The sequence below is a fragment of the Plutella xylostella genome, chromosome 4 (assembly GCF_932276165.1).
Source record: "Plutella xylostella chromosome 4, ilPluXylo3.1, whole genome shotgun sequence".
NCBI lineage: Eukaryota > Metazoa > Arthropoda > Insecta > Lepidoptera > Plutellidae > Plutella > Plutella xylostella.
In genome coordinates this window covers 3,663,199-3,690,916 of record NC_063984.1, presented here as the reverse complement: position 1 = coordinate 3,690,916, position 27,718 = coordinate 3,663,199, and the positions used below count along the sequence as shown (strand labels likewise).

Genomic DNA, 27,718 nt, shown 5'->3' with positions numbered 1-27,718 from the left:
TAGCCTAAGAACTACTCTAATAGCTACTCGGTAGGTACTAAGTATAATACGTAATCATAATCAGTTATTATTGCACTTACTCAAAAATTAAAGATAATTATATGGTGAAATGTGCGATAATGAAACTTTCGATTCTTACGAATATTTAACTTTTATTTTCCTTAGCTCAGATTTACCTGCGAAATCAGGATAACAGAAAAACTTACTTACCTGAAAATAAAGAAAAACACGATTAGATTTTATACTAATGTCTTATAGATAAAAATTATGGTTCTCAATTAATAACTGGGAAAGAAAGTTGCAGAGTATAATATAGTGCTAACCCAAGTAACATTTCATTCGAGCTTAGGTTGTAAGAAATGCCTTTAGGTTTTATAAGGGTTGTGAACAGGTTAATGCTTTGCTATCTGGTCATATTGAGTACTTGAGAATAATTACTAAGTCCTAAAACTAATTGTTTATTAATACAACCTTGTAGCTGCTGATAAGAGTTTATATTAACGTTATTTTAACATGTATTTCAGGAGCATATAGTTCTAGGATCTTATAGTTGTCGTAGACTCCTGATTTACTTCTAGAAAAGCTAGCATTAATGCTAAAGTGAGAGCTTAAGGTTAAATTTTTAACCTTGATACAACCATAAAGTTATGGAATATTTAAATTACTTATAAGTATTTTTTAAAACCTATCTTAAACCTTTAGGTTGATAAGAGTTGTCTAGGCAAACAAATTAGGACTACTTGGTGAAAACCAAAAGCATTAAGCACTGGCTATGAGCTAAAGGCATGATTTAAGTCCTACAAGAATATTTTAAAGCTTTAGAGGCATCCTCAAAATATGTTTAATGCTTTTTAGTAATTTCGTAACGGCCGCCATATTTTTTCACTGAAATAAAAAAAAAACTTACCAAAAAGATACATTTTAATTAATAAGGGAAAATTCAGTAGCGTTTCCTATACTATTCCAAATATATGTTTTTTTTATATAGACAGTACTTTTATTTCTAATATAAATTTACACCAAACATAAAATTTTATCTATTTTTTTAATTAAAATATCTTCAAATTTATCATTTACAAAAGGCCCGTCACTTATACAGAACTATTATCCAAAAGTATCACAATAAAGTGCTAGTCGCACAAGGTTTTCATATTTCCTGACTTCAGCCTAACTACTTACTATATTTTGTATTAATACAACACTTACAAGTTAGCCATTTTGAGTCTTGGAAAGTGTCAGGTAATGGCGCCATTTATTATAATTATTATAAAATCTTACACAGAAACATTTTAAGACCCGAGAGTCCTGGGAAGGCATTACAAATATCCATCAAATGTGTTTCAAGTTATAGTAGAGTTACATCCAGGACTAATTTAGAACTTAAAAGCTGTCTTCCAAGGTTATGTTAACGTTAAATTAAGGTTGTGAAGGTTTTATTTAGGTTCTGTGTAAGTTGTTCAAAAGGTTCTGGGTTTGAGCTATAGGTTTTGCTGCAGCTCTCAGAAAGGTTCTAAAACGTGGGCCCTTTTTGCACTCAGGAGGTTAATATAAGGTTAATATAAGGTTATCGAGCCTTCTAAGTCTCACGAGTTGATTTCCATACAAAGGTTCTAGAACCTTTTCAAAACCTTTTTAAAACCAAAAATGTTACTTGGGAAGGATCCTAACGACACCAACCATAAATAGCACCAGACTAAAGTAAATCGTATTTCTGACATAATAAAAATGATACTCCTTTCCAAACTTACAGTATTTTTCACACTTTTATAGTACTCGTATAAAAGGGCTGTGTATTAATTAAACACAGCAGGGTGTTTACAATCATATTGCAATATGTCAGCAAAAGCGTTGGACACAGTGGTGATTGAGAACGAACCAAGTAAAATAATTAACGATACACGTTATGAAAAAATCTAATTATCGATGGAAACGGTAACGCTGAGCTAAGTAAACGAAGAACGGGGATCGATGTAAAATAAATAAGAGCAGGCATAAAGACAATATTGGAGGCGTCAGTATGAGTGGCGGCACCCCGGGCAGGACGCAAGACGATGGAATATCTACTCGCGATGCTTCGTAACTTCGTCTAGGAAATTGAGTTTGAGAGCGATCGAAGCTTGCGGTACTTGTTTGCTTTCGAGGCGGGGGTTAACAAAGTAGATAAAGTAAACAATCCACAAGCGAAACATTCTCACGACGAGTCCGTATTGATTGAGTCACCGCCGGCAAAAGGTACAATACACCTGCTTTTTCTGTATCCCTGTGCTTTTATATAAATGTTTCTTGATAAAATTACGGGGTCAGGGGTAAAATTTATGGCAAGAGGGGAGCTTGCACGCTTGAATTTCTGGAAACGTGGCTCACAAAAACTTTTTAAACGAATCTTCTACGTTCACATTGTTTTAGCCTTGCTTGTTTAAGTTACTTTTCTGAAATTGTCATCGTAATTTTTTCATAGACTATTTTTTTAATACTATTGCACCCGTAATGTTATAAAAATATGTACGTACAATCATACGTATATTATATGACTTTTACTAAGGTACGTAGTATTCATAAAGTTCTACATTATTCCTAATATATGACGGAAGATTTTCGCTGCTATTTACACCTACGCAGTGTTACACAGTATGTGAGCAGAAAATAGGGACAAAGGTGCGCTCCGTCTGTGTGTTTGTCCCCTTTATTCTTTTGTGCGCTTGTTCAGTCATCTACATCTTCTATTATAGTCCTCAGTAGACTCGTTCACAGTAAACAAGTTATTATTCAGATATTTCGATACATCGATTATAATTTTATACTTACTTAAATATAAAATCCATGCAATATCGTTATTTAAATTACTAGGTTATCTAGTAAATTAATTTAATCAACCTTGGCTTACATAACATTGTAATTAATTGAGCACACAACCCTTTCAGTTTAATTTGGCCGCACCTTACACTAAATCTGACATAAGTTGTTTACTCCCACCCATGTTATGCATCTAACAACTGCCAGCGCTAACAGTACCCATTTCTTTGCTTCAGAAACCCATGATGCGGAAGAATAAAGTATTGCAGAGTGGATGGTGGGCGGTGGCGCTGTGGCTGACTCTCAGCTCGGCGCGGGCCGAGTCCGGCGTGGGGCTCTACAACAGCCTGCTGCAGCAAGTCATCACCTCCAGCACACTCAAGTGGGTCAACCTGAAGCGCGAGTCCAACGAGATGACCAACTTCGTCGTTGGAGCTGAGTCGGAAGATGGTAATCATCATGTTATATATTTTGTTTCAATTTGTTAATGTTTTCAATTCATTGACCAACATTTAGTCAAACAAAACTACAACATTTATTTATTGTTTCAGGCCCTGTCTACCTATGCAGAACAAGGAGCAATGCAGGGGACTGGTTACTCGGCCAGCTGCGGCCTAAATACACCTCGTGTGCTGTACCAGGTGCCAGCAGAATCAGTGACGTTTTTGAAGTTCTGGAAAATCTTGAAAATGCTTCGTATCTAGTTTGGGATAACTGGTCCAAATTCCACTCTAAGCCAAACGGCGGTGTCGTGGTCGATTCTTCTGTGAACTACTTATTTATCGGACGTAAAAAAGCTGAAGGAACTCTTTCACATAATGTCGGTATTATCAACCACGAAAAGGCAATTGGACATCTGATGACTTTCGACGATAACCACACTGAACTGATAGAAACTAATGGTGAAATCTTGGTTGAATTAGAACCAGTCAGCTATAAATTAGAAGATGTAGAACTGGACCTTAAAACGGAACATGTTAAACAGTTCACACCTGAAGTATTTGAAGAACGTATTCTGACCAATGATGATGAAGTTGGCGCTACTGTTACAACTGAGATAGAATACAAATTTAACTACAGCCTTTCGTGGGGTCACGGACATGGAATCGCTATAGGATTAAACACAAGCGTAGAAATGGCCGACGGAACCGTTTACCCACAGATTAAATGGGCCAATCCATATACTGAAGAAAAGAAGGAACTGTTTAAACTCGAAATATATCTGGAGCCTGGAACAGCTTGTAATGTAACCTTTAGAGGCAACAACACAGATCGCGACGTTCAGTACACAGCCAAACTAGTAACAATGTACAAAGATAACAAATCGAGAGCAAGAAACATTCGTAGCATAAGGGTTGAGAACACGGTGGACGTGGAGGCAATATACGGTGAGATATACTTTGTGTCCAACAACACGCTAGTGCCGACAACGACGACGACCACCACGACCACCACGACGACGACGACGACCACGACGGAGCCGCCGGCGCCCGCGCCCGAGGAGAACGACGTGGCCAGCGCCATCAAGAAGCCGGACAGCCCCGAGGAGCTCGACAGCAGCGACATGATGGGCGACAGCAGCGAGGGCGGCCTCAAGGCGCCGCTGCCGAAGGAAGACAACATCAACAGAGCGGTCGTGGGAGGGCTCGGCAGCAAACCCAGCGGCGCCCAACAGAATATCGTCTCACTGTTCACGATTGTAGTACCAATGTTATCGCTAATACTTTAAACATAGGCGATTTTGTTTGTAAATATTAAATCCATGAGAACGATAAATATCAACTGCTTCAAAATGATTTTATTTTAGTAACCAGGCTTATTGCTGAATAATAAGCCGATATGAAATCTATTTTTGGCAAAGCACCTACCTAGTATTGTAAATAAGAAAATGATTTTGTTTTCTTGACATTCCTGTTAAGTATGTTATTTCATTCCAGTGTGTAAATTGAGAGGTGAAAAGCCGCGTAAATGTAAATAGGATCTGTAAATAGTTATTGATTGATATAAGGGTCGCAGAGCGACAGCAGCGAGTGTCTCGCGGAGGCGGTCGACATCGCGGGGAGCGACATGGCGCACGCGCAGCTAGGGAATGATTCATGTGGTTTGTGACACATTAGTGTTACCAATGATCTAATGTTATACACCTACAAGATTACAGATTGAAACAAGAGAATTGAATTTGAATCGAAACACTAAATGAATTCCACTTGTTCTACGTTACCTGTAATGCTTACGTACAATTTAGATCTCCGCATTATTATAAGAAAATATAAGTAGATAGACGTTGAATTTTCTTAAATATAGAAGAACATTCTATTACATATTCGAAAAAATATCATAAAGCTAAAAGATTATATTTTACTAAAGTCCAATGCAAGTACCATAAATTGTTACGTGTTTTTTTTCCTATAAGTAAATACGCGGTGCCTACCGCTTGAAAATCAGCGCTAGCACATTACCTACCTTACATTATGTAGACATAGTAGATGTAGACCTTTGTATTTGTTGTGTTTAGTTTTAAGTTAACAGTTCAAGAGTTTAATCCCAGAATTCAGAGATATTATTTTAGATTTTAATATATTTATTTTGTTTTGTATAGGGTACAACTTTTATTTATACAGCTTATTTAGCTTAATCAATGTTTGTAAGTATGTGTCTCCTGTAGGTCTATGAGGCATTGTTTAAGTTGATGTATCTGTATTATCTGTAGTAGTATTTAAGTTGTTAGATCTCCACCGTGTCTTTGGAGTAAAGAGTGTTTTATTATTATTATTAATTTAATTGGCTATCCTAAATTACTCCCAAGACATTAGTGTATTGGTATTAAGTAGACATAATGTGCAAACCTTTGTTCGGTCCCTTTTAATGGAAACATTTAATATTACTCACAAAATATTTGGACAATCGCCAAAGTTGTATATATTTTTAATACATGTATTGTATATGACGATGACGTCGTTAATATCCCTCCGTTTGCTAAAAAATAAGACCTTATTGATCATTTTCAGTAGACGACCTAACAATGGCTATGTCTTTAAGTTGAGTAATGAAAACGTACAAGTATAACTGTAAAAGCTTATAAGAAATGAGTCTTTATGCAATAACCAATATCAATGAATGTACTACATACTTACCTAGTAAACCTAATGTTAGAATGCTTAGCTGTGTTCGCCAATTTAGTGTAAAGAAATTGGATGATATTTTTGTATGGATATATCGAATAAATGTCGCCTAACTATTTGTGTGTTCAATCCCGTCATCTCATGTTCTTGTCTTGGCATATTTATAATATAGTATCTATGGTTTCCAAAGTTATTCAAATGTACTTTGATTAGGGTTCTTATCTCAGTATTTTACCACTAACAATATTATTTCAGTAGTTGTTATGATCATTATGTTTGTCACCATAAGTTGTATAAATTGATATCCCACCTTTGTACCACTAATGTGTAAGAGTTTTAAAAATAAAATGAATCTGTTTTTGTAAAAGTCATTTTGAACATTATAAAAGTATGAATGGTAGTGGAGCTAAATGATGTTCGCTTCTTGTGTTAGAAACCTGTTCTGAGGTAATATTTATGAATTAATAAGGCATGTTCTATATTGTTAATACCTCCATTCAAATGGGCCCTAAGTAGTTTAACGAATCTCGTAACATCAAAATTGTTTTGCGAAGCATAATTGTGATGTTCCATGTAAGTTTTTTTGTTTATTAAACTCATTAAATTGTAATTTAAAGTTGATGCATTTTCATTTGGTCGAAGATTATTAATTAAGAAATTAATGGGGTCAGTCTCCTCAAGGGAAGCCAGTGTGTACCGAGCTGGACTGAATCGGTTGCTCCTTCAGATGAGTTCGCAAGAGCTCATAACAGTCAAAACCATAATTAAGAATAAATCAATTGCTGTTTGTTAGTCTCGCTAGAACTCGATGGCTGGACCGACGTTAGCTGATTTTGACTACTTAAGATTTTGCTTATTAGTACCTATAAGGGAAAAGGTCGAAGCTCGCTAGCAACAGCTCATTGGGAATATCAAAATAAATGTTCACAAAAACTGATCGAACGAGTACGTTTTTGCCAACAAGATAGAGACGCGGTTACGCAGTAGAGCGCTCAGAAACTTAGTTTTCGCACCCAGTTACAGTTGCTTCAGTGATTATCGCTTCAGACGTAATTATGTACAGAAATGTGTTCAGCTACGGAAGCAGAGGAGGGAGGGGGGCGCTGGAATGCCTCCAGCTCTTGGCTATGAACCAGCTTTGTTTTACCTCACACGAGCACGGAGTGTTATACGTTGGCGTCTATAGGGAGTCTGTTGTGGAACTAGTCTAGGTTCGAAACAGGAGAAATAGATATTGCCGTTACAGAAAGCCATATCATTTTCAGATGTTCAGATAAGCCAAAGCAAAACCCTCGAAGTTTGTATGAAATAAAAACCAAGGAAATCGGATGAAATAAGATTCATACGGAAATACCTCCTATAGGTCCGCTATTGCGAAAGCGATATTAAATTCAAGTAGGGGATGGTTTACTATCGTGCGTGGCGACTTATACATAATTCGGTATGTTAAGTAGGTAATTTTATGGTGATTGTTTTTATAATTTTCAATTGAAGTATGCTGGAATTTGAGATACTAATTTGAATATTTTTTTATTTTACTGCTCTCGTTAATTTAATAAAAAATAATTAAAGATCGGCTCTTCGACGATTTTATGACGTCATTCGCTACCATGCAACCGCTGACGTCATCAACATCGTAACTCTGTGAATATTTACACTTTAGATTGACAGAAGTGACATTTAACAATTGAACATTTTTATTCTCTTTGGTTGAAACTTTAACCTTGCGCAGCGTCTTGAAGGACAAATTATATTTTCATTTTTGATAAAATAATCGGAATCCTTGAATATTTTATATTTTTAAGAATGAGACACTTATTAAGAAGATAATATCTCGAAACGGTTTTGGAATTAGCATCAAATTGTTTTACTTAACATACCGAATTATATGACCATATTTATACATAGGCGATGTAGAATACGACGTACTGTACGATGCTTCATTCAAAAGCAATTCTATTAAACTTTTTTACTGTTTATCGTGTGCACTCTATTAGATATGAATTTATTTATAGCTTATGAAATATGCATCAGTAAGGGAACGAATAAGATAAAGATGTAATAAACTTATTCGAATTCAAATGCACCAAGTAGGACACTATGAAGTAGCGGGGGTCATATAATTTTGACGTGGGTGTTTATTTCCATTGTATGTGATGTAAGTGTCTCAAAAATAAATAAATAAAAACTCGAAAAAAATATTTGAATGCATTTTAACAAGCGTGACTTCAGTGTTCTTAGCTTCAGAGTTATAAGCTTCCTAATCTTCCTATGTAGATGTATAGTAAAACATAAGTTATACTGAAAGTATAAACTGAGTTTAAACATGTAATGATAAACTGGAAGGCAGCATTTTAAAGATAATATGATCATAATCATTCAATAAAACATATTCCTAGAGGTACACAAGTCGTTCAGTGTAGGAGGAGGTTAAGATTTATTACGTGTTTGATGATGTGTTCATTGAATCATGATATCGTATAACATGATGTTTTGTTTAAATAGACATCTATGTAAAGATACAGACATAATAGAATCTAAACTTGCATGCTTGCATTGTAGTAAAATCAGACTAAAAATCAAAGCCATAGCCATATAAGTCCATAATTATGCTGCATGCTGACTGCATTAGAATAGCTGAGGACATGGTGAATGTACCAAATCTAACAATTTGACAGTTAGGTGCCTTTAATAAGTCATGTACAGTGCGACAAACTTATCTGTTCCGGTGAGAGCGAACTAAATTGATCCATATCTCATTATTTACTAATGAATTATATATTCATATTGATTAGATGGGTTTATTGAAACTACAAGAGCGAATTACCACTACTGGCAAACTTAAAATCTTATAGAATGAAGAAATATTACACATTTACGTGAGCTGTCACCGGAACAGATAAGTTTGTGGCACTGTACCTAGTATGTACCTAGTATGTAAGTATACATAGGTAAGTACCTATCAATGGGCCTCCAGCCCGCTGGATCGACTGTCTGGCGTGGTTGGTATTGGACGGATGGAGAAGGCCCAGAAGAGCTGTACCGTTTGGTCTTTCATTATCATTTATTTTTAAATGTATTATCATTTAGTTTCATTATCAGTAGAAAGTGCAATTTGAGTGTAACCTTGGCTAAAGGAAATTGTGTTCGTATATCAAATTAATTGCATACAAACATCGATGCGAAATGTACAAATATCCTTGATTTCGATTAGCTACATTAGTTGCTCAATTTAACAAGTCAGTCGAGCAGACTAATACGCAAATAACATGTCATGTTCATGCTTATACGTAAGTATACATAGGTATTAAAGTTATAAGATTAAACTCAAACTCAAACTCAAACTCAAATTTTTTTATTCATCGTACAAATATAAAATTTTCTGATGAACGTCAATTTTTACAAATTACTCTCCGTTCGGATAAGGGGGGGCTCTTTCTGTCTAAGGAGAAGAACGGAGGCAAGAAACTCCTGAGCCATCTTTTCAAAAAAAAGACTTAAAACTAGTTGGTATACAATACATATAAGCTTAATAATTATTATTATAATAATATGAGCAGAGCTAACTACTTATCACAGCCATGCATTAACGTCCTCTAAGTAATCATCAATTTTATAATAAGCTTTTTTACTGAGTTTCTCTTTAATGTAGCACTTAAACTTATTCTCTGGCATTTGAGCAACTTCTGCTGGAAGCTTATTATAAAATCTAATACAGTACCCTAAAAACGATTTATTAACTTTCGCCAGACGCATCGCTGGAAAAGCCAGCTTATGCTTGTTCCTAGTATTAATGTCATGATTACTGCCAATTGTATCAAAAGTTGAAATATTCTTTCGTACATACATTAAATTGGAAAAAATGAACTGACATGGAACTGTAAGGATGTTAATTTCTTTAAATAGTTCTCTCAATGAATCCCTGGAACCAAGTTTGTATATAGAGCGGATGGCTCTTTTCTGTAATACAAATATAGTTTCAATATCAGCTGCTCTACCCCAAAGCAAAATGCCATACGATAATAAGCTGTGGAAATAACTAAAGTAAACTAATCTGGATTAGGTTAGGCACATATCCATTATGGTTATTTAGTTACGAACATAGATCTCAAATGAAAGGTAGTATACTTATACATAGGCTACCTATACGTATTTCTATTCAGAATCTTGAAATGAGCCGATGTACCATGAAGCTGTACAGTGTACATGGCGGAAGACAAACCACGGAAACCCTTATTGAGCCCTCTGAATCAATAACCACCTACTTAGGGCCTACTGTCATATTTATCAGCTTGTATGTAAATTGAGCCGACCCACGGTACAAAATGTAGTTGTTACTGTCAGCATGACCGAGGGCGGAGCGACACGATCAGTCATCACACGGCCCTTCCACACGACCAGGTCTACTAGACCTCTGCTTGCTGTGCTGTTGGGATCATGCTGACGGATCAAATGATTCTGGCGGTCGTGAGGCTCCAAATAGCCCGCTGGTGACACGCTTTGTTCCCGTCCTCGTTAGTCGTCAGTCGTCGACGAGCCACTTCATGTGTTAAAAAACTCTTATATTTAATTAAAAATATAATCAGCACAAATTAAATATTAGGTACTTGTTGGATCCAACCAACAAGTACCTAATATTTAATTTGTCAAAAACTAAGAAGATGGTAAGTAGTAGGAAGTAAAGTGAGAAGACACGAGTGCCCAAGTACTTACAGACTAAATGGAAGAGTACTACTTCTTCGGATGTCGGTTACAAACACTGAGTTGGATGTGGGTTTTTCACTGTGCGTGATTGTGTGATGAAAGGCCAGACAGATGAGTTAGTCCGTTTAACCGTGTATTTAAGTAAAGAAAACCAACATCGAATGCAGCACTCTGTCCCAGACGCTATAAAAAAGTAAAGTGAAGCCTGTACAATAGCATTAATTAACAATATTTCGCTAATTACCCTCAGGGCAGGACGTTGTAGACAAAGTCACGGCGAGATACCGCTGGCAGACATAAGCCCCTAAAGTGCTAATATTCTACTCCTTGTAAAATTCATTTTCGATTCGCAATGACCACTCGAAAAATTGGGGTAAGTACTATTGTGAAACAGGCCTGTCCTTGAGATATACAGAACTGGTACAACATGGTACACCAAACACATTAAAACTACTGAAATGGGTTTTACTCAATAAAAGTATTGTAGCTTAAGTTACGGGAGCCATATTCTATTCCTAAGAATTTAAAACTTTCAGAAGATTCAGGACTGAACTAAACAGGAAAACAGGTAGAAAAGCTTCAAGCTCACAATAGGTGTGCCATAAAAACCCCGTTCCACCGCGTATCGCCAGCCACAGCGGCGGAACGAAACCCCATTTGGAAAGTCTTCATACACCATCGTGCCCTGCGTTCGCAAAAGGACGTGACTCAAATCAAAAGCAACCTTATAACTGCGTTTAGTACCCAAATGAAATCCAAAACTATTTCAAACCCACCTACGATAGACAAGCGATAGGGGTTCCTTAAAGTACGAAATAAAATCCACTTTCGCATGTTCGGAGTGGGTTATCTGCATAGTGTTCCGCAGATAACGCGAGTGCCGGCGAGGTAACTGAAATAGGTACCAACACTTAAATGTTTTCGTGAAAAGGTTGGGAAGGAACTGTTGGAACACCTACCTGCCCTACGAAAGTAATTGATTGTGTCTATTTTGCCGTAGTTTCACGATGCCCAGTTTATCTCAGTGTGTTTTGATAAATTATTAGATTAGGTACTGTGTATTACCTATATATTGTAACCCTACAAAACTTGAATCCAGTACCTAGGGTACGACTGTTACGTTATCGCGTAAGTAACTAGGTACTTAAGTATACTTATTTATATGCTTTATATGCACCTTTGCCTAAATATTACTTTTTAATAAGAAACTACTCCAGTAGGGGAAGACCGATAAAATAAATATACGTTTACATAAAACAAAATAATTTAAGACAATTCTACCCAAAGCATAACTATAACAATGAAATGTACGCAAGATTTGGGACCCTTCCTTAGATTACGCAGACCCATATTTTAAGGTTATTTATTGCAGCATCAGATGCTTTCTACGACCGGGACGAGCCAAGGCTTTATTTAAGAAATAAAGTGTAAGGACCTACAGTTGGAATCTATAGATAGATAAAAAATCCTTATTTTATTTACTTTCCACAATACGTTATACAGGATACAGGGTGTCCCATAAACAGTGGACCATCGGAAAGGGGGTCAATGAACAACTTTTGTGCTACATATAGCTGGTTAAAAAAATGCTTTAATAGAAATTTTGATGGTTACATGACTTTATAATGCTAAAGCATATTTTTTTACGCAAATTTCCAAAAGTCATAGAACAAAGGTTGTTTAGATGACCCCCTGAGTCACCCTCTTTCCGTTGGTCGACTATTAACGTGATACTCTGTATCTTAATAAGGTTATATCGTTAAATCATGTTGAAGAAGAAAATAGTTAATTTTAATAAGATGGTACCTAAGTATCTACGTAGTAGCATCTAACACAGGGAATTACTAAAAATAAATGTAATCCTCGCTAGTAAAGGTCCCCGGTCTGGTATTAAAAATAGACACTCCATAGCCATTACATAAAAAAACCATTACATATTTTACAATAACAATCAGATACACAAAACTCCTGTATCAAATACGAGAGTAGCTCATAAACTATTATTTAACCACAGCTTTTACAACAGCCAGTGACCCTCACTCTATAGTAAACACACCAATACAAATAAATCCTCCCGTGTTTTGTGAAGCTAAGTAGTATTTACCTGGCTAGTGAGTGAATTTATAGCCAATGAATTACTGTAGCGTGGAGTTACAACTTATAATATTCAAAAACATATCATTGTGTAACAGTATACTTAACAAATTGTATTTTTTTTATAATAAAATACCAGTTTTGTAGTGGAGATGGTTTAACAACCTTTAGAAAGTAGCCGACAAATGGCAGGATAAGGAAGGCTGAAAATACACCCGAGTCCACGTTGTTCTATGTCGAAAACTAATTTACCCTGCACTGGGTATCGCACTTAATAAAAAGAGTTTTTTTCATGTCGATAGCAAACTACGCTTAGAAAGACTGGGGTGGACTTATCTACCTATCTCCCGTAAAAGGCATTGCTTTGGTAAAAGGAAAAATATACACGAGTCAAACACAAGTCTGTATTGCATCAGTTCCTTTTCTACCTTTCCCTAACCAACGAAAAACGCACCGTAAGCCTGAAAAACAGGGTTCGTTTCAGAGGAACCATTTCTGAAGCTGTCTTCAGTCTAAGGGAAGCGTTACGTGGTTTAATTATTCACAGCGTAGCTCGGGGCGAGTGGGGCGACGCTGGCGAGTCACTAGCTTACGAAATGCCAAGTTTAGGAGCCCGCTGTGCTAACCACGACTCTATATCGTTGTACTAAAGGTGCCGATTGCCGAGAGGTGTCATACCTCTCTCAGGTTTTTTTTGTTAAGGTAAAGTAACCTTCCTGTTCTCCTGAAAGATATTCCCGGGGGATCCCCGCAGGAGATGTTTAAACGGTACGCAATCGTCGGATCAAAGCCTTTGTCCAACAAATTCCTACGTTTACTTTTAAAGTGCTTGACTTTCAGTTTAAAATTAATAGGAGTGTTGTGTTCTATAGTATTTTATTCAATTAACTAATTGAATGAAGACGTTGGATCAGGACTGCTTCGTTTGTTGGCTCTTGGTATACTCGCTGGAGACCAACATGGTACAAAAACTGTTTTTTTGTATATACCTATAGCTTAGTTAGAAATTCTAAGGAAAGAAAAAAATACAAAAGAGATTTGGGCTCGTCCGGGATTTGAACCCGGGACCTCTCGCACCCTAAGCGAAAATCATACCCCTAGACCAACGAGCCAACTGACAATTTCGTTGAAAATGTATAAGAACTTGAAAAGTCACGTTCTTTACTGACATGGGAAAATTATAATTATTGTCCCAGTAGTTACACAAGTTAGGTACGGTAAATACTTTTTGGAATAATGAAAAAAAGACAATTAATTACCTATGTTCTTTTATAAGTTTTTATCGGAAATGAGTCATAAGACGTGTTAGTACGGATCAAACGCCATCTATTGTCTAGTAGCAACACCAAGTCGAATATATGATGTGCGTTGCCGAGGCAATTTTTATACAATAGGAAATAAAGGAATGTTTTCTTTGACTAAGATTCCCTATCATACTCTCCTTCATAGCAAAACAAAAATGCCAGTAGATAGGTCGAGTTACCTAACCTAACCAACTAAAGGATTTGCAGTTTTATCATTAGCCAGTTGTCACGTAATCCCTTCGACTATTTTGACCCAGTTATGTCAGGGTGCCGCGCGCGACGTGGACGGAATTTATTAACTTCACGAGGTCCACAACCCCTAGCCCAGGGTTTGCCATCTGGCTTATTAGCATTATGACATTTATAAAGCTGGCTGGGTTGCTATTATACGCAGAACTAGCGCCGCCAGTGGATAAAAAATCATAACTTCCGTTTGAAAGCGTTTTTTTCAAAAGCTGTTAAGGTCATTCCCTCATTCAAGGTCATTCTAACTTGTGAAAACCAAAAAAGAAAAATCATAATGAAAAAAATTGGGCTCGTCCGGGATTTGAACCCGGGACCTCTCGCACCCAAAGCGAGAATCATACCCCTAGACCAACGAGCCATACAAAGCCTTCGCGAATTTTGCGATCGGAATGGCCTTCGCTTGATGAGACCACGAGCACTAGTTGATGAGTGTGTTGACACTGATGACGTCAATCCTGTGTACAGTTCTCCCATATTAATAATGCGCATGCAAATCTTCGCAAACTGTCGTATTCCCGGAAACACCCGAATCAGTGCCTTAAACAGAGCACTTGCATTTTGATCCTTGTTCGAAAGAAATAGTAGTCAATATCATGTGACACATAATCGAAAACAATTTGGGCGGTCGGTTGCTGTCACCGATCAGTCAAGGGTCTCAAGGTCAAGATCAATATTACTTTTGTGGAATTATAAAGAGCTGCAATTACACATCGTTCTTGTTATTTTTTTCAAATGTGAATTTAATTTCAACTTTAATTATTTTTGACGATGCCATATTATGAGGCACATTTAAGAATAAAATATGCGTCACATTGATAGACTTCACTTTGCCAATAAAGCCACACCCAAAAGACCAAGTTTGTAATTGTAATATTATTGTGAATGATCAGCGCTGTAAATACTTTTGAACTGAGATTTAATGTAAACATTTTTATTAATGTGAAATAATCAGTGCTGTAAATACTTTTGAACTGAGATTTCAATTTTTTTATATAAACCTGTGTTTGAAATCCATTTCTCCTTATAATATAAACCTTGTGTTATTCAAACCTTCTTTCATCCATCTTTACATCAGCTTCAGTAAGACACTTGAAAAGTACCTACTGTAACATTTTCGAAGTAAATTTTAATATTATGGAATATTATGAATTATCGAATCAAATTTCGTTACTGATAAATCAATTATCTCTTTTAGCACCAATTACATAATTCTACTAAAATTTCATGAAGAAAATGCACTTAACCACTCTAAATACATAATAGTTTTCTAACGCTCGGGAATACGACCGTTGCCGAACAATGACGACGATTTCTATGTGCATTATCAATTTTGGGGAACTGTACTTTCTATCCGATCCGGAATAACACTAGCAAAAATTCGCCTTAGCAATCATAATACATGTATATTATTATGAAGGTATATGTAGAAACCTACATATTATTATGTACTATACAAGCAGGCTACTACTACATTGATGGTATGGTAGGTAGGTACATAGGTAATTTCCATCCCAATTCCCTCAATTCACATGAAAAAAACCTCCCCGAGTGTAATCAACAACTACACCTTTGTATACGTCTAGCATACTGACTTCAGAGACTGCTGAAAACTAATCGGACTGACTTATCCCTAACCTCCTTACTCCACTTTTCCAACCCTAGTGTACCATGCCATTGATATGCTACGCGCTACGCGTAGTAAATCTCGATTTCGTTCTCTCATCGACTAAACCCCAGTCACTACACGCACCGCGCGCCGAGCCCACGAGGTAGGTGGGTTACCAAGAGGTAAGTATAAAATCCTCATCATCCCATCCCATTGCTGCCCCTCTCAAAAGGCAACAACCACAATACGAAGAGCATCTCTTTTCTCAACCAACCCCTACCGGCTGTCCATAGCTAAAAGTATCTAAGCAGGGGCGTATTTACCCTAGGGCTAAAAGGGCTACAGCCCGGGGCGGCAGGCGGCGAAGGGCGGCCTAGGGGCGGCCGGCAGGCCGCCCTTGTGCTTTAGGTTGGAGAATTAAAAAAGTAAAAATATTTTAGGTCGTAAGCCTTGAACGGCCCTGAGCCATCTTTCCACATGTTGATTTCATGTCTTAAGAAATATGATTTAAAGTAAGAAATACGGCCGTTGTTCTTTTCTGAACCGGTGGAATAGTCTAATTTTTTTCCGCCTCGGTATTTTTTGAAGGAAATCTAAAGAGTTTTTTTTTGCCTCACTCAGTCGACCTGCACAAGTTTATTTCTAAACGTTCTAAAATGTACTCGTCTATCCAGAAAAATCTATTTTTTTGTTCGGAAGATATTATATCGATCTATGCAAATCTATCTCCATTCTCCACAATGTTCTTATACATATGTAGGTCGGTAGGTACTCTACACTTCTTCTTCTTTCGTGTCAGTGAACATGCGAAATATTAAATTTGTCCAGACCAAAAAGAAGCAACTTTGATAGCATTCTGGTTGGCCTGAAGTAAGTCTTCCCGTGTGCAGGTGGAAGGGCACAGGGGACAGGAGAGTACAATAGTCAGGGGGTGGTACCACAGTCGCATAGGTTGGTACCACAGTCGTATAGGTTGGTACCAACGGTGTAGCCCCACTTGCAAAGATTGTACTTGCAGCAGCCTACCTCTGCTCGCAACCGATTTAGGGTCTTCTAAATGTGCCGGGGAAGACTGTTACCGGGAGCAAGTTTTTCCTCAAGAGGTAGGAGAGGATCCTGGGGCTGTTTATCCTCCCAGAGCCTTAGCCTTGCGTTTTGTGGGTTTTCATCCGTTACGGACACCTCCCTATTTAAAAACGCTTTGCTGTGTCGGTTTGAGGCATCCCGTTACTATACGAACTGTGTCGTTAAGAGCAAAATCTACTTCTATGCAATGCATGCACTGATCTTGCCCATATCATCATCATCATCAGTCAATAATCATCCACTGTCGGACATAGACCTCTCCCAAGGAGTGCCATAACACTAGGTCATCGGCCTTCCTCATCCAACCACTACCGGCTCTACCCGCCTAAGGTCGTCAGTCCAGCGGGCAGGAGGTCGTCCTACACTGCGTTTGCCTGTTAGTGGTCTCCACTCGACTCGTCTACCCCAACGGTTATCGGTTCTTCGGCAGATATGACCAGCCCAATGCCACTTCAGCTTGCATATTTTGACAGCTATGTCGGTAACCTTAGTCCTCTGACGGCGGATAACCTCATTTCTGATACGATCCATCAGAGAAACCCCAAACATAGCTCTGTCCATAGCACGCTGAGCGACTTTAAATCGGTGGACCAGTCCTACCGTCAGTGTCCACGTCTCTGCACCATACCTCATCACTTTTGTCTTCAGGCTCTGAGGAATGGGAATCTTGCCCACATGGGGCAGGCAAATTCAGCAGCTGAGAAGCAGAGTGCTAAGCTACTTGTTCGTAGAACTTGCGGATAGGCGCCGCAGCTGGTAGACGTAAGCCGTCGCCGAAGGTTGTTTCGGGAGCTGACTTTCTTCTTGGTGTTTTGGCAGTGGATTTTGTACGTGAGGGATCTATCCAGGGTCACTCCGTTTTTTTTGTTCGGAAGATATCATTATACCTATATGCAAATCTATCACCACAATGTTCTTATACATAATATATATGTGGGTCGTACTCTACACTGACTGTTTTTTTTGTTTTCTTTCATTCCTTGATGGGGCGGAAAACTACAGGAGCCCAGGGCGCGCAATCTTTAAATACGCCCCTGTATCTAAGGATCTATGGTGTCATTCCAGCGTGCTGCGTAGCAGAATTGCGTGCGAAGCTGAGCCCTACGAAATAAATAATTAAGAATCTAAATCCAACATAGCCTCCACCTTGGCTTTGCAATAGAAAAGATAGTAACTTGATTATTTACTATCCTAACTAATATTATAAATGCGAAGTAACTGTGTCTGTCTGTCTGTCTGTTACTCTTTCACGCCAAAACTACTGAACGGATTTGAATGAAATTTTGTATACATACGGTCTAGACCCTGGGAAAGAACATAGGATACTTTTTATCCCAGAATTCCCACGGGAAAACTTTTTAAGGCGAAGCGAAGCGCGCGGGAACAGCTATGTGATAATATAACTTTGTCCTGAACTTATCATAGAACTACAAAAAGCGCCATCTATGTTTCAAGAATTGAACTAATATGCATACTACTATTTGGTATACACGTGAACTACGCAGTTCAGCTACTCGGCAATAGATGGCGCTGCAAAAATTTTGACGTGACCCTGCTTAGGCAAACATTTACAAATTATTTATTTAACCCACCTTATACATATTTTTTTTTCAGTGGCTAACCTAAGTCCGCGATGTAGCTCAAACCAACATAAGCTAAAACCTTGCGAAGACAAAATAAAAGACTTCACCGTATTCGTAGAGAAAGGGTAGGTAAATAGGAACAAAACTTCTTATGAATGAGGCACTACTCGCCTATAGATGGCTCTGTCTTCTCAGTTTAATATATTAAAATCCCTGAATAAAATAAAGTATTAGAATCATGAAGCCTGTATTTGTAAAGTCTGTTACAATGAAATAATCAACAGTTACTCACCCATGACACCAAGCTGCTGGGGTGAGAGTGGCGGGGCTCCGTCACCTCCACCAGAGCCAATAGAACCCGATGCCATAGACAACCGCTCACTGAAGCCCAACGGACTCCCTCTGCCTCCACTGCTTGCCACTGACCCCATGCCTATAATATTTTATATTTTTTTAAAAACATGTTACATAATTTATGTTTACTTATCATAAAGCTATGAATTTACTTCTTACTTTCTTACATTATAATAACAGTACCTTACGAGCTGATTATGATGTTTCTACATATAAACTGTACATTTGTAAATACATTTATTTATTTAACATTATCACAAACATATTGCAACACTAGAACATAATTGGGAGGGAGAGGGGAAGAGGGGCTGGTAGCTATAGCTTATATTTTGATGACATAGCCTTGCTTTTAACTTTATGACTGTAGACCAATTTTACTAACATTATAAACATTAAAATTTGGAGAGGAAGACTGTAGGCAACAGCTAGTAATGTATACTTAATATTATTATTTATAAAAAAAAGTTTACCCCCATTAGGACTTCGCATTCTGGATATTCTCTTATTGATAGCTCTTTGGATTCTTGGATTTAGAATAGGCTTTGCCCTTTTCCGAGCTAAGTATCTTGAAAGTATGCCGACCACGGCTGCACTTGTACCCACCACTCCAATGCTCCATAGTACCACCTATAAATGATTATAATCTGCATGTTTAAAATAATTATATTGTTTTGAACAAATTTCAGAAATATATTAGAATTGAAAAATTACCTTTTGAGACGTTGTCAGCTGGATTTCATTAAACGACACAGAATGACGGAAATGCTTTAATTTGTCCAGAAAAGGGCTGGCTTGTATTAAAAGGTGCATTGTTATTTATTTACAACAAAATCTACAATTTATTGGAGTGTCTTAGGTTAGCTGTCAAAACTTCTCCTCTGTTTAGTAGCACTGAACACGAAATAGTAGCTAATTCGAGCAGATAAAATACACCATTCTCATTCAATTTTCAGGCTTAACTTAAATATAATTATATTTATTTAATTGCCCATTAAAAAGTTTAAATTAAATATTCCCGGTTTCCAAAGTCAAGTCTTCAAGACCAGTGTTGCCAGTGGCAGATAGTCAAATATAACACGAATCAGATCAAAAAGTAACATTTTCCCGAGAAAAGTAACATGACCTTTTTAAATATGGAAACCGGCAAAATACTTATTATGACAGTTTATTATACAAAAAGTAAAATAATTTTCCTGTCCTATTCGATAAAATTAAAAAAATCAAAAAACATACAGTCATTGTCAGTCAAAACTTATTTCAGTTGCAAACACGACTCGTTATTAAATGACTGATTCCATAAAAACGTACTCATTTATTGGATTAAAATAATGAATGCAACATTTACTTAACAACTCACAACGCAAATTACAAAAAAAAAAACAACGACACATAGTATTAGGTAGTTACTTTGAAAAAAGTATCGACTGATCGATTCGCTGCTAGTCAGACAGAACTTAGAGTGAACCTCACTCGACTCACTTGTTCGCACGCCGAGAAACCGGGATGGAAGATTGCGAAATACACTCGACTCACGCGAGTGAGTGAATATGCGGCACGACGAAGTTGAAAGATTTTCACACCGTTAGTCAATTCACAAAATCAAGTACTTACAAGCCAACGTAACAAACAAAAAAAATGTATAATTCTTGGAACTAACCTAACTATGTTACACAATGTTTTGTATAAATAAATAAAATAAATAAATAATCGTTTCATTAATTTTTTTTATTTCCTAGAAACTTAAACTTTTATTATTATTCTTTAAGTGTAAACGTAGGTATGTAGTGTGAATTAATGTAATATTAGTGTATCTTTTTATGGAACTCCAGGTCTATTTACAAAAAAGTTTGTTAAATTATTAGTAAGTGACTGTTTGTTTCCTGAATAAAATAAATAAAATAAATAAATAAAAATAAATAAAAAATCTAGAAAGTAACACAAATATAACATATTGAGTCGTGTAACATGGAGGTAACACAAGAGGGTCAAAAGTAACGTAAAATGTTACTTTTGTAACATTCTGGCAACGCTGTTCAAGACAGACACAGACCACAGAACACATTTACAGACAACACATTTCCATACATTTCAAGAGTGTCCATAGAAAAGAATATGAAACACAGTCTGTTAATAAAATATCAGAATAATAATAAATTTAATTTGTACAAGCAAATCCCGTCCACCACCATCTTTGAAGTGATGCGAGTTCCGGTTATCAAGATATCATAGTTCTGAGCCTTCCTGAACCATGCGCCAGAGTCAGGCTGATAGAGAATGTCTCGTCACACACCCACAGTAAATCCATATCAACATTTGGTTTTGTGGGATGTATGTACCTTTGATTATGTATGTAATTACTTATCTAATACTAAGAGAATGGACGGGAGTGGCCAGCGTACAGCTGATGCGCTTGGCGAAGAATAGAGAGGAGTATGCAGAGCTGACCGCCAACCTCCAGTAGTGGAGAGGCACTACAAGAAGAGAAGAAGATGTACTTATCATAAGTTGTTTTTCTTGAATAAAGATTTATTCTATTCTATTCTTAGGAACCCGTGGTAATCGGTGGCATGATCTCATCTCGTCGAAGGCTTTGCTGTCGTTGTTTATTCGATGGTTCATGCCTTGGTTATAGAAGGTTTATTCTGAGGGATGATGTGACCGTGACTCTGTTGCTGCTTGACAAATTGAATTGTCAATCCGATTTTGACACATGACAGCTAAAAATTGCAAAAAAGCTTGAAGTTTGCTTCAATTCAATAGAAATAAATAAATATTTTCTTTTTTTCTCCAGTTTCAATTCTGAAAAAACAACTTGCTTTTATTCACTCAATAAATTTAAATATATTGTTGTGAATATGGAGATAATAGACCAAACACTGCAATCACAAACGTTGGGAATTACCATTGACGATGTACCAGATGAAGTGCTGGAATTTATATTGGGATTTCTACCTCCCTACGACGACCTACAGAATTGCATGTTTGTGTGTAAACGGTGGTACAATTGTTCACAAAGTAAATATCTATAGTCTAAGGATATTGCATCAACATTACTTTAAATTGCATTGCAGTTTGCTTTACTTAATTGATATTTTTCTGTATTACAGATGTTATGCGGAAGACGACAATCACACTTATAAAAGCAATTGGAGAGTTTAAAGTTATATGGACAAATATAACCCCAGTGGATATGGCACCAGCGATTACAAAAAGATTTTCACATGCTGCTTGTGTCTTAGACAACTCTATGTATGTGTTTGGTGGATGCACTACTAATGCTACTGCATTTAATGATCTCTGGCGTTTTGACCTTTCCAAGCGTCAATGGGTGCGACCTTTGGCTACAGGAACTTACCCAGTCCCAAAGGCATACACTTCCATGGTTGGTTATAAAGACAATTTAATTCTATTTGGTGGCTGGACATATCCATCTCCATCACAGTATTATCAAACAGTTACAATGTTTAATGATATACATTTTTATAATGTAACAACAAACAGATGGATATTGGTTTGTGCAACCAACAGCCCACAAGCCATGGCCGGCCACTCCGCCTGTGTGAGGGGAAATGAGATGATTGTATTTGGAGGTTTGGTCAAATCTACAGCTCAGCAGATTCAGTGCTCCAATGATGTATGGGTTTTAGATCTGGACAGTCTTAATTGGAAGAAACAAGCCACCACTAAACCCAGACCTTCCCCCCGCTATGCTCAGTCCCTGGTTTCTCTCGATGCTGACAGGTTAATGCTGTTAGGAGGAGCTCAGACTCTACATAACAGATTTGTGTACAGTGATTGTTGGATACTAACAATGAAAGGCCCAACTTGGACATGGAAAGAACTAGCAGTCAGGAATAAAGAATGGGCTGCTTCAAATATATGGTGTAATCCAGCATGTCGTGTAGGAGACAAGGTTGTGAGCTTAAGTAGGAGTAGAAGTGGTTGGAACTGCGCAAAACCATTAGTTACATCAGCTGTGCGGCTTGTGGGCAGACCACAGGGGGCTCCAGTAGCTGCCAGAGTTGAACAAAGCTTGAGAAGACCACTTGATAGAGATCAAAATGTTAATGGCAAAAGAGGTATCTTGCCAAGGCAACCAGCTGGTAGACCGGATGACCCAAGCCCATCTAATGAACCAGTGGCAGGTCCAAGTCACAAAGAAGGAGGTCCATTACTGAATAGTAGTAAACCTTCTAATGAAAACACAAGTCCAGAAGCCAACTCAAGTAAAGCACCAGAAACAAAGCAAGGTTTACTAGAGTTGGGCAGCAGAGAGCTAGCTATAAGAAGACATAAACAACATGTGGCCAAGGTACTTAACTATTACTTATTTTTATCATGTTCTTTCAATTATTTCTTTACTTAACTGCAATCTAATTTATTTTTATTATATTTCTAGAACAATGGGATGAAGATAGTCCGACAGCTACAGGAAGCTAATAAGTACAGAATGGCAGCTTTTGCCTGTGATCCGCCTAATGGTGCACCAGAAAATGATCTCATCAATCAAAGACAAATTGCTTTAGATAACCAACAGGAACCTGAGCCGGCACCGGTAGAGGCTCCTCAACAGCCAGCTGTTAAGAAACTCAAACGTAACACATTGACAATGCATGTACTAGACATAGCTTCAGTAATAGATGGACAATCTTTAAATTACGTGTCATGGTTGTGCCCTCGACTTGGTGAAATGAGAGGGGCACCTGAAGAACTTGTAATGTACTCATTGGTGAAAGGAAATGGTGAACTTATCATGTTTGGAGGTGTTCATAATGATATTAATATATTAAATAACTATGGGTCACATCAAGATCTCTATTCTAATTCATTGCATTTCATTACAACTCCAAGAAATACAATCTGAGGCTATATGTGTTATCTTTAGAATTAATATAACTGAATGTTAATTATTACTTGTTTTCATTATTTTAATGAATAAAATCTGATTCTGATTTAATGTGCATATGTTATAAGATTTTCTGTAAAGTAAAACGTATGATTAATATGGTGTGTTATATGTAAAGTACCAATAAATATAATTTGTAGGTATTCATCGTTATAATGCTACATAATGGGCTTAAGTGCCAGCCTATTGTAAATTGTAATCATAATTAATTATTAAAATATGATCTGTGATTTAACTCAATCACCTCTATACTTCTAAAAAGTTTATGTAAATGTTCGACTAATTAGGTGTATAAAATGTGAATACAGTTCTCCTTAAATTAATTTATTAGTTTACTTACAAATTTTCAGTACCAATAAGTTTCCTTATAGTCTAAGTCTAATCACTATCTTGGCTGGTACTGGGAGCTAAGCCACCAAAAACGGCTGCTGGTATAGTTTTTTTCTGTACTGGCTCATCTTCTTCACTATTTGCAGAGCCTTCATCGTCATCTTCATCAATGTCAATCTCATCTGGATTAACCACCTTGTCTGCTTCTTTAAGCCCTTGAGTTTCTCCTCGTACAAAGAGGATGTTACCTTTGTTAAGTACAGCCATTTCTGCTGCTTTGGCCTCCAACATTCTCATGCCATCCTTCATTCCTGGGGCAAGATCTGAAACAGTACCAGCAGCTTGGGCTGCAGAGCTCAGCATCTGAGCAGACATCATGTTCACTTGAGTGTTGTATGTGGCTTGGACACTTCTCTTGATTCTCAACATTTCGCGCATTGTATCTTCATTTCCATGTTTAACTTCAAATTCTTTCCAAGTGTTCCAGAACTCTGCAGTGATCCTCGGGTCACACATTTGACTGCAGTGGGCGTAAATAGCACGAGCGCGATCCACCTCCCCAAGCCGCGTTTCCATTTCTGAGAATCGTAAGCACATCTCACGTGCTTTCTCCTCTGATAAAGATTCTATCGCTTTTTCGTATATTTGACGTGTCTTCGGGACCCCATATATTTCCGCGGCCTTCTTTATGTAAATGTTGAACATATCAAACATTTCTTCTGGGAGAACAGAAGTAGTTGCACGCTCATACACAGCCATGGCATGCCTGGCCAAACCATGTTCCTCTTCTAGTTTAGCATACAGTAAAAATACCGATTTCGCAAACTCAGGAGGGCAGTTTTCTAGGCACTGCTCAAATAAATCTCTGGCTCTTTCTAGTTTAGTTCCATTATATCTGTTTAAGAATTTCGTAAGGTAAGTATTCCATATGTCGTAAACATTGGGCCACTTAAAAAGAGCTATCCCTTTCTCATATGCTCTGAAAGCTTCTTCAAAGTAATTATGTTCCTCTAAAAAGAGACCATAGTTGATAATTATCTGTGGTGTGGCGATTTTCAAGTCTATTATGTGGTCATACACAGCTTTGCAAGATTTATATGTTCCAAAACTTTCTTCCAGATCTGCATACATGGACCATACCTTCAATGATTTGTAAAGTCTCATTTGAACAGTCTCTGTATCATCATGGTAAGCCACTTTTCTGCTGGGCAATACTGTGGCTTTTTGCATTAACTTCAGTGCCTCTTCATAGTTTTCATGCCTAATTTCCATTTCAGCCCACTCACACCATACTGATGCCAAATCATCAACTTTGGCATACGGGACCTGTGTAGCCTTTTCAAATATTAACCTGGCATCTTCAATCTGGTCATTTTCTTCATAAAATTTAGCAAAGGCTACCCACAGGGAGTACAGTTTTCCAACAGCAAGTTTAGGATCTACTGTTTGGACAGCTTCTGTATATGTGTCTATGATCTCATGAGCCTTGCCTTCATAAAGCTTAACTCTTTTGTGCCATTCTGCTACATTGTGGGGATTTTGACGTAAAAGAACAGAGTTTAGAAGTAGTAGTCTTCTTTCCATAAGGTATTCAAACCTTGCTAGCCGTAGTTCTAAGTCAATATCATCATCTTCAGTTGGGCTTGGTTTTTTAGCAACTTCCTCCATTTTTTTACTCAAACTTAGCTCTTCAAATTGTGCATAAGCATCAAACACTTGTGTAAAGTCCCGGACTGTGGTAACAGTCTGAATAGCTTCTTCATAAATGTCTCTTGCTCTATCAAAGAGTCCACTTCGTACATAATAATCAGCCAGTGAGTTCCACAAGTGTCCCAATTGATCAGTGTATCGTCTTAGTCCTCCTCTAATAATAGCATCAACATTGAGGGTATGAATCTTATCAGGATTCTTTGATATTAGCTCACACAGTTCATTCCACAGTTGGTGGTTGGATTTGCCATGTTTAGATTGAAAATTTTCATTATTAACAATTTGAGCTAGTTTTACTGCAGCTTCATCTAACTTATCAATTGATGTCAAGTAGTCTATGTACTCTTCTGTATCTTCTGGGCACAGTTTTAAGTATCTTCGGAAAACTCTAACAGCTGTTTCAGGTATGTCATGTTTTTTCAAGAACTTCAAGTAAAGTGGCCATATTCTATGATGTTGGGTGATGGGTAGGGCACGAAGAGCACTATCAAATGCTTTTCTAGTAATTGTAATTTTACACTGGTCAGTCAGAAAAGTGCAGTAGTCCATCCATATTCTGGGCATTTTATGCATAAACACCAAAGATCTTTCAAAGACATTATTAACATGGTCATAGCATGGATCTGTAACACATTTGCCTTTTATTTGTGATCTTCTTATCTTAAGATAATTATACCACAGCTTAAAGGAACCTGGTAGTTCTTTAATAGCTCTTTCATATATAAGATTTATCTCATTTTTTGACGATCCTTTCTTATGCTCAATATACCGAAGCCAGTGCTTCACAGAAAACGGATTTCGAAGAATTTCCTCCTCATAAGGTAAGTCCTCTTCACTCTGTAAAAGTAATAATGTATATGTTTATTCATCATTTATGATACTTTTGATATATTTAATGAAAGCCTAGCTGTGTGGTGATGATGATCATAAATAACTTAAGAGAATATCAAGTTGTGCTGTCCCAGCTGTGCTTGGCAGTTTGTTAACTGGCGGTGGAGAGTACAACATGGACGATGGAGTAGCAGAACTGGAGTGTAGCGAAGAGGACTTCAGAGTGGCCTATATTTTATGTTACCAGATCATATTATCATGTACGTTACAGTGAACACGATGTAAGTGAGTAGAGTTATGAGTATAATATTATATATTATGGCATTTACTTACAAACACCAGCTCGATTTCCTTCCCATCAAGAAAAGGCATTGTAGGTTATGTTTTAGTATGATAGTTTCAGTAATTAGATTGTTTGTACTTATTATGTGAATTTACTAATTTATACTTGATAATGTAAAATGAAATCTTTTTGTTTCCCGTAAATTTGTTAATTTAACCGCTAAAAAGCTAAATGAAAACAAAATTTTATCATTCAGCGTCAGCGGTTGGCGTTAAACACACAGATTAAAATAAAATAATGATGTAAATGATGACTGATGACACATAACACATGAAAAGACAGACTATCATTAAGGCGCCGTCACATTAGCGGACGCGGCTTACGGACGCGGCTGTCAGCCGCGACTGATAGTTTGCACGGTATTTGGGGACAGTTCGTGCCAGATCGTTCTCAGACGTCTGCCCCCGTATTTTGTAACTTTTTGAGAGTTAGCAACCGGTGATAATTGGTATCAACTTAGAGACTTATTAACCGAAAACACCAAAAATCTTAGTGAAAGAAATATGCAAGAAGCCTAACAATATAGCCTTACATTCAACATAAACGTTTGTGAAATCAGATAAGTCAGTAAAAAGTTATTAATTAATAATGCTCTAAGTTGTCAGCCATTTTATACCAACCAACCCCACTCGGAGTTACATAATACGGGGGCTGAAAGCTGAACGACTAAAGCTGCGTACAGACCGCCCAAACGAACACCAACTAA

The 27,718-nt window shown here is 37.3% G+C and overlaps 4 protein-coding genes and 2 non-coding genes across 6 annotated transcripts in view; 2 read left to right on the top strand and 4 right to left on the bottom strand.

Moving 5' to 3' along the window:
* The window catches only part of LOC105395675 (protein unzipped), a 36,360-nt gene extending 29,829 nt beyond the window's left edge, over positions 1-6,531 (top strand). The window contains exons 3-4 of the mRNA XM_038121361.2: positions 3,030-3,243; positions 3,345-6,531. Coding sequence (XP_037977289.2) covers positions 3,030-3,243; positions 3,345-4,522 — 1,392 coding nt within the window. The 3' untranslated portion in view covers positions 4,523-6,531. The remainder of the gene's footprint in view (positions 1-3,029; positions 3,244-3,344) is intronic.
* LOC105395676 (mitoguardin) overlaps positions 1-19,954 on the bottom strand; it is a 57,009-nt gene extending 37,055 nt beyond the window's left edge. The window contains exons 1-3 of the mRNA XM_011567635.3: positions 19,604-19,954; positions 19,363-19,519; positions 18,831-18,971 (exon numbers count right to left, since the gene is read on the bottom strand). Of these exons, the coding sequence (XP_011565937.3) occupies positions 18,831-18,971; positions 19,363-19,519; positions 19,604-19,702 (397 nt within the window). The 5' untranslated portion in view covers positions 19,703-19,954. The remainder of the gene's footprint in view (positions 1-18,830; positions 18,972-19,362; positions 19,520-19,603) is intronic.
* Positions 13,754-13,825, bottom strand: Trnap-agg. The gene has a single exon. It is a non-coding gene; the product is annotated as a tRNA-Pro (tRNA).
* On the bottom strand, positions 14,550-14,621 carry Trnap-ugg. The gene has a single exon. It is a non-coding gene; the product is annotated as a tRNA-Pro (tRNA).
* A 1,656-nt stretch (positions 19,955-21,610) lies between the features above and the next one.
* LOC105395674 (F-box only protein 42) lies at positions 21,611-24,121 on the top strand. Its single transcript, XM_011567632.3, has 3 exons — positions 21,611-21,907; positions 22,000-23,204; positions 23,292-24,121. The coding sequence occupies exons 1-3, from the start codon at positions 21,748-21,750 to the stop codon at positions 23,754-23,756; spliced, it is 1,830 nt and encodes a 609-aa protein (XP_011565934.3). The 5' UTR covers positions 21,611-21,747; the 3' UTR covers positions 23,757-24,121.
* LOC105395673 (pre-mRNA-splicing factor syf1 homolog) lies at positions 24,107-27,242 on the bottom strand. The gene is made up of 2 exons (XM_011567631.3): positions 27,003-27,242; positions 24,107-26,675 (listed from the first exon to the last, which is right to left on the bottom strand). The coding sequence occupies exons 1-2, from the start codon at positions 27,039-27,041 to the stop codon at positions 24,177-24,179; spliced, it is 2,538 nt and encodes an 845-aa protein (XP_011565933.3). The 5' UTR covers positions 27,042-27,242; the 3' UTR covers positions 24,107-24,176.
* Between the last annotated feature and the right edge of the window lie 476 nt (positions 27,243-27,718).

Excerpts from the sequence above, each read along its gene's own strand:
- LOC105395674 (XM_011567632.3), top strand. The coding sequence starts at position 21,748 with ATGGAGATAATAGACCAAACACTGCAATCACAAACGTTGGGAATTACC. Across the intron at positions 21,908-21,999 it reads GTGGTACAATTGTTCACAAA|ATGTTATGCGGAAGACGACA; the intron begins GTAAATATCTAT and ends TCTGTATTACAG. Across the intron at positions 23,205-23,291 it reads ATAAACAACATGTGGCCAAG|AACAATGGGATGAAGATAGT; the intron begins GTACTTAACTAT and ends TTATATTTCTAG.
- LOC105395673 (XM_011567631.3), bottom strand. The coding sequence starts at position 27,041 with ATGCCTTTTCTTGATGGGAAGGAAATCGAGCTGGTGTTT. Across the intron at positions 26,676-27,002 it reads AGGAAATCGAGCTGGTGTTT|AGTGAAGAGGACTTACCTTA; the intron begins GTAAGTAAATGC and ends TTACTTTTACAG.